Raw genomic sequence first — 6,000 nt, 5'->3', positions numbered from 1 at the left:
TTTTCTCCGTAAAAATATAATGTATATGTTAAATGTAAATGTTAAATCTATATTGTACATGAGCTTTTATTTTGGTACTCCCGGTGAATTTGCATATTAGCTAAATACTTCGTTTCACTGTTAACATTTACATTTAACTTTTACATTTAGATTTAGATTTAATATTTAGATTTAGATTTAATATTTAGATTCAACAGTTAGATTTAACATTGACATATTTATACGAGAAAAGAAATATCACACATTTCATAAATATTGCTGTAAATCTGGTCAAAGGAAAAATAGTTCACCGGAATGAGCTTTCATTTTGGTACTCCCGGTGAATTTGCATATTAGGTAAATATTTAGTTTCACCTTTGACATTTAGATTTAACATTTAATATTTAACATTTAAATTTGACATTTAAATTTATATTTAATATTTAACATTTAGATTTATATTTAGTATTTAACATTGAGATTATATTCTTACGAGAAACAAAATATCACAAATTTCACAAATATTGCTGTAAATCTGGTCAAAAGTAACATTAAACAATTCACATGTTTTTTTTTTTTTTGAACTTGTTTTTGTTTCGCTAAATGTTTCCAAAAGTTTATGTTTATTTTAGCATGTGCAACTTTACAATCGACGCCTCAAATTTCTTCAGCCAAAACTCACAAAGACACTTTAACAGAAATGTCCCATTGTCCCACATTTATTTATTTATTTATTGTTTACAAACAGCCAGCAGAGCTGAGTCAGCAAACAATGTGAACGTTTTAAATCCAAAAACCAACAATGACTCATTAAAGTATTCATTTATTTAACAAAAAACACATTCAGGAAATTAAAGCTATAGATATATCATAAATGCACACATTTTTTTTAATAAGTGTACAGCCAAATAAATCAATTGGTTTGATTCTCGCTCAATAAAAATGAAAAATAGCACAAAATCACAACAAAAAAAATATTCAATATTTTTCCAATGCCAGGCTGTCTTTGCAATGTTTTACCTGTGATTTTGTCAATACTGTTGATCAATGCCAGTCATTTCTAATAAGGATAAGTGATGCCGTTATTTGCCATAAAATGTAATATCCGTCGACATATCAATCAGTTTTCCCACCAATATTTAAAAAACAATATGTGCTGTTGTTTGTTTAAAACAGATATGTCACTTTTTCTATTACTTAACTGGAATAAGAATTCTTATTTTGCACATATTATGTTTGTTTGTGGAATACATCTAGCAGGACATCACATTAAAAGTAGGATGAACCTGTAATTTCATAGCAGATACTGTATATATATATGTCATGCACAAAAAGTGCCCAACCCTCAGAGATTTACAATTGCAGTGATCGTCAAATAACAAAAAAAAAGCAAAATCATGTAAATGGCTTTCTTCTGTTATTGTGAATTTGCCAGATTTCCTTCAACGTTCTCAGTCGGCTCTTCATTTGTTGGATCCTTTATCTTCATGCTCATGTAAAACGGTGCACTCAGGACTGCTTCTTTCTTCTCTGCCGCTGGAAGACCTTTAGCCAGAGACTCGTGGATCTTCTGCCATGACCCCATCATAGACCTCCACAGTGCTACTCTCTCACTGATGAACTGTGCGGCTTCACTCTCGCTTCCTTTAGCAAGACTGATGCTGTCTTTGCAGATAATGAAGATATCCAAACCAACAAAGAGAGCATTGACTGCAATGAGACCGACCCGAGCTGATTTGGTGAGAGCTAAGGAGGATTTAGTTGCTACTTGACCAATGTCAGGGACATCTGAGGCCATCCTTGATATGCTTTGCCCTAATTTACCCTCCTGAGCCACAGCTTTACCAACACTTGTCACAACCTCTTTGGGCTTCAATAGTCTGATAGCAGTGGCAGCACCGCCAGTGCAAACCGCCCTTCCCACCCCTACGGCAGCTTCTACCTGAGCAGCTGTCATCCTCTCTGCCATCAGACTGATCACCTGATCTATGCAATCCTGGAGTTTCTGTACATCTTCCATGAAGTTCTGGAAGAGTTCCCCAGCTTTCTTCAACTGTGCAGTATTGACTCCAATTTCTGTGGCGGTTGTGACAACACTGTTGACACCACTGGCGATGCCCAACCCAGCCCCAGTCATCGTCAGCGCTAGAGAGACTCCAAAAGTGACCGGCATCAATGCCAAGCCAACAATGGATGTCACACCTCCAACCAAACCCACTGAGCTTCCTGCCACACTAGAGATTTTTGCACCAGTGTGCATCCTGTTCAGCTGAACAGCGGTGTCCTCCAACTGCTGCAGAAACTCCAGCATTCTGGGCTGTTGCTCAGTAAACATTTTGACAAAGTGCTGGCCTTTTTTTTGCTGGAACAAGAAGACCAACCGGAAGTGTTGGTCCATCCTGAGAGGAAACAAAAAAAAGCATGAATGAATGAACTTTAGGTTCAGTACCATTGTTAGAAGTGGATTGTGGAAGACCAAGGAGGTGGTGGTGGACTACAAGAGGAACTGCCTTTCCTAAGGTTTTTTTCTCTCTATCGTCTTCTCGGATCTTTTAATTGAGCAGCTTTGAAGACGGATGACAGTAATACTATTTCACAGTGTAATATATTCTAAGTTATAATCACAGTAGCAGAAGAAGACTCAATCTTTGGGAGTTCTACATTTATCCTCTTGGGTTGGATGACCACCCCTGAACACAGAATGGGGTGGCTGACTTAATGACAGTTCAGCCCTACCATGTGGCTTGCCTATTGTGTGAAGCTCCCGGGGTGCCACAGGTGGCCCGGGAAAGGCCTGGGCCCACCTATTTTAATCAAGGCCCACCCAGGTGCTGTTCATCCAATAGCAAGCCCAAAAAAGCTTTGAGTGAAAGGCTTTCAGCCAATCAGCGGCTTACATCCCACTTGGACTCTTAAGCCCGCCCACAGGCTGCATTGTCACCAGGAAGTCACTGTTCTCATTTTGCGTTCAATGACACTCAGAACTAACCCTAACCCTAACCCACGCAACTCACTACCTGGAATGGAGCTCCTACACGGTAAAGTCAAACTTTAACTGGTCCATCCAGTTTTCTTGGGGGCCACCCAAAATCAAAATCTTGGTGCTGCTAGTGGTGTGAAGAAGCCAAAGATCAAAGAATGTTACTCTTCAAGCAATCATGATACAATCAACATCTGATGTGAGGCCTGTCTTGTGGCCTCTAAGAAAAAATCAAGAAATATCTTTCAACATTCAGGGTGAATAGGTGGACATTGTGGATTTTTACAAGTCCACTTTAACAATAAACTGGACTGGTCCCTCAACCCGAGTCCTTCTACCAGTCCATGGTGGCCCGTACACCTTTCTGGGCTGCCTGAGCTAAAGAATAGTGAGACCTACAGGCTGAAGCTTGTAAGGATAGCTGGCTCTGTGGTGGGATTTGACCTTGACAGCCTGGAGAAGTGGCTGAGAAGAGGGTGAAGGACAAAATCTCTGGGATTTTTGATAATCTCTCTCACCCTCTGCATGATGAGCTGTGACTGATGGGCAGCCCTTTCAGTAAGCGAATCATTCCACCCAAGAGCAGGACTAAATGATTCAGACGGGGTCTCTGCAAACCTCCACAACTTTCTCAAACATCTCTTTGGGCTGACAGAACCTGTGTCGTTTCTTTGCTGCTCATATTCATTCTAAAAATTTCACACTAAGGTTTTTGTTTAAACCCACCTGATCTCATCCAGCAGATTTATGTGATCGAGCATCTTCTGAATGTAATCCTTTGACAAACCCTTGTGAACGTTGACCTTAATGTTGTTGGTTTTCTTCAGGCTGAAGTCACATGAGCAGCTGTGGGATACAAAGTCAATGTTTTTCAGGAGATGTTTCAGATTACTCAACATTTCTAAGTTCTAATTTCTAAGAGTTTCTTTACCTTGTCTCAAGCTTCTCACATATGGTTTTGATGGTTTGGATGTACTTGTCCAGCCTACAGATTAAGAATTCCATATGTTTCAGTTTAGGCAGGAATAAGTTTTCATTGTCGTACTTAAACTCCAGCAGCAGAGGGCTGATGGAAGCTGTAGCTCGAAGAACAGCTTGAAGGTCGTTGAGAGTGACGTCATCAGACAGGCGTAGCATCTCATTCTCCATGAACACGTGCAGCGAGGTGACCGCCAGCTTCTCCACAGCATCCAGGAAGCAGTCGAGCTTATCCAGACCTTCCAGTGTGTCCTTCAGCACCTCAGTGAGTTCCTTTTCCAGCTCTTCCACTGGGGTGAACATGTTCTTCATCCTGTTGTTGATGTCCTTCATCAAGTTTAACTTCTTCTCTCTCCAGAGTATCCATTCAGAGGAATTCTCACAGAATATTTTCACTGTGAGGATGTAGCTGAGGGTATTTATGGTGTAGCTGTACAGATCGTTCTGAAGTTTCTTCCTGTGAGACATATAAAGACTTACATTTTTTACTTTGTTTAAGATATCTGTAATTTAGTCTTGAGTAGATGAAATGACCTACAGCACCTATGGCAAGTTTTAACATTTAATAGCTATGCTTGATATTGGTTAGAAGTATTTGCTGTTTAATTCTGTTTTATCAAATGAACCTTGCATATATTTGCAACATTATTCTGCAAGGGGGAATCCACGTCACATTTCCCCTATTCCCGTAAATTTTTACTTTGTTTTAGATATCTGTAATTTAATCTTGAGTAAATAAAATGACCTACAGTACCTATGGCAAGTTGTTTTAACACTTAATGGCTATCATGGATATTGGTTAGAAGTATTTGCGGTTTGATTTTGCCGAGTCAAAATAGAATAGAAGCTTTCTTGTCATTGCACTGATAAGATATTAGAATGAAATCTCATTGGCAAGCAGTCAATCAATCAATCAAACAATCAAACAGCGAAAAGATTAAAACACTATAAAATGTGGTCATTGTAGATATCAACAACGTTATTCTGTCAAATTTCTCATTTATGACTACAAAGTATATGATTACAGATATTGCAAAAGTCATTTCAAACGCAACACTCTTTTTCAGCCATATCGGACGGTGAGACCTCCACAGGCTTTAGTGTTTTTGGCCCGTGTGCTATCAGAGAAACACAAGGTTTGTTTACTTGCGTCAGCAAAATTGTAATATCGTGTTCAGCTTTTGACTGTAAAAATTGTCAGAAGGATTAAACAAAACGTTCCGGTTGTTACAGTCTTTTTTGACCTAGAGACTGTAACATCTGTTCCCCCTAGTTATGTGTGTTTAAAGAAAAGGTACATAAATGAGAACACAAGTGCACAGTTTATGGAAGCCATAGCAATGACACCAACATTGAGTGCTGAGACAGTTGATGATCTTCTGGATGAGTATAATAGAAACGTCTGTAATGTCATAGATGTGGTGGCTCCAATCAAAACTAAGAGAAAACCAAACACACAGAAAACACCTTGGAGGAGGACTGAGATAATGCAGAATTTGAAATCTGACTGTAGAAGAGCTGAGCGTAAATGGAGATCAACAAAACTCCAAATTCATCTAGAACTGTACAAAATAAGTCTGCGAAAATTCAATGATGGCTTGTTCAAAGCAAGGCAGCAATACTTTTCTGAAATTATTGCCAAAAATGTCAACAACTCTCGCACGTTGTTTTCTGTAATTGAAAAGCTCACAACCCCCCCAGATCAGATAGCCCCTGAATTACTGTCAGCTGGAAAATCAATGAATTTGCTGTATATTTCAATGAAAAAATACAATCAATAAGGTCAAACATCAGAACAAACCAGCAAAATCACAAAAAGCTTGAACAGCTTCAACCACTGAGGGATGAGTCAACTACAATGTTAGAGTTTATTACAGTGAACCCAAAAACAATAGAGGAGACTGTTCAGCAGCTGAATCCATCAACGTGTTGCCTTGACACAATACCCTCAAACTTCTTTAAAACTGTTGTAAAGTCAATTGTCACTGATTTGTGTCAGATAATTAACTGCTCATTCCAATCAGGCACCGTACCAAAATCCCTGAAAGTAGCTGCTGTGAAAC

General features: G+C 39.0%; 1 protein-coding gene across 2 annotated transcripts in view; it reads right to left on the bottom strand.

Annotated features, from left to right (window-relative positions):
• Positions 1-682: 682 nt before the first annotated feature.
• Positions 683-6,000, bottom strand: part of LOC114467805 (apolipoprotein L2-like) — a 29,092-nt gene continuing 23,774 nt past the window's right edge. Inside the window, exons 2-4 of one of the 2 annotated variants that reach the window (XM_028454252.1) lie at positions 3,891-4,394; positions 3,686-3,805; positions 683-2,378 (exon numbers count right to left, since the gene is read on the bottom strand). In XM_028454252.1, the coding sequence (XP_028310053.1) occupies positions 1,397-2,378; positions 3,686-3,805; positions 3,891-4,394 (1,606 nt within the window). In that variant the 3' untranslated portion in view covers positions 683-1,396. The remainder of the gene's footprint in view (positions 2,379-3,685; positions 3,806-3,890; positions 4,395-6,000) is intronic. The other variant, XM_028454251.1, reaches the window with a different exon arrangement.

This window comes from Gouania willdenowi, chromosome 8 (assembly GCF_900634775.1).
Source record: "Gouania willdenowi chromosome 8, fGouWil2.1, whole genome shotgun sequence".
In the NCBI taxonomy this organism is placed as follows: Eukaryota; Metazoa; Chordata; class Actinopteri; order Blenniiformes; family Gobiesocidae; genus Gouania; species Gouania willdenowi.
Note: the sequence above shows the minus strand (reverse complement) of the source record. Positions and strands in the feature narration are given on the sequence as shown.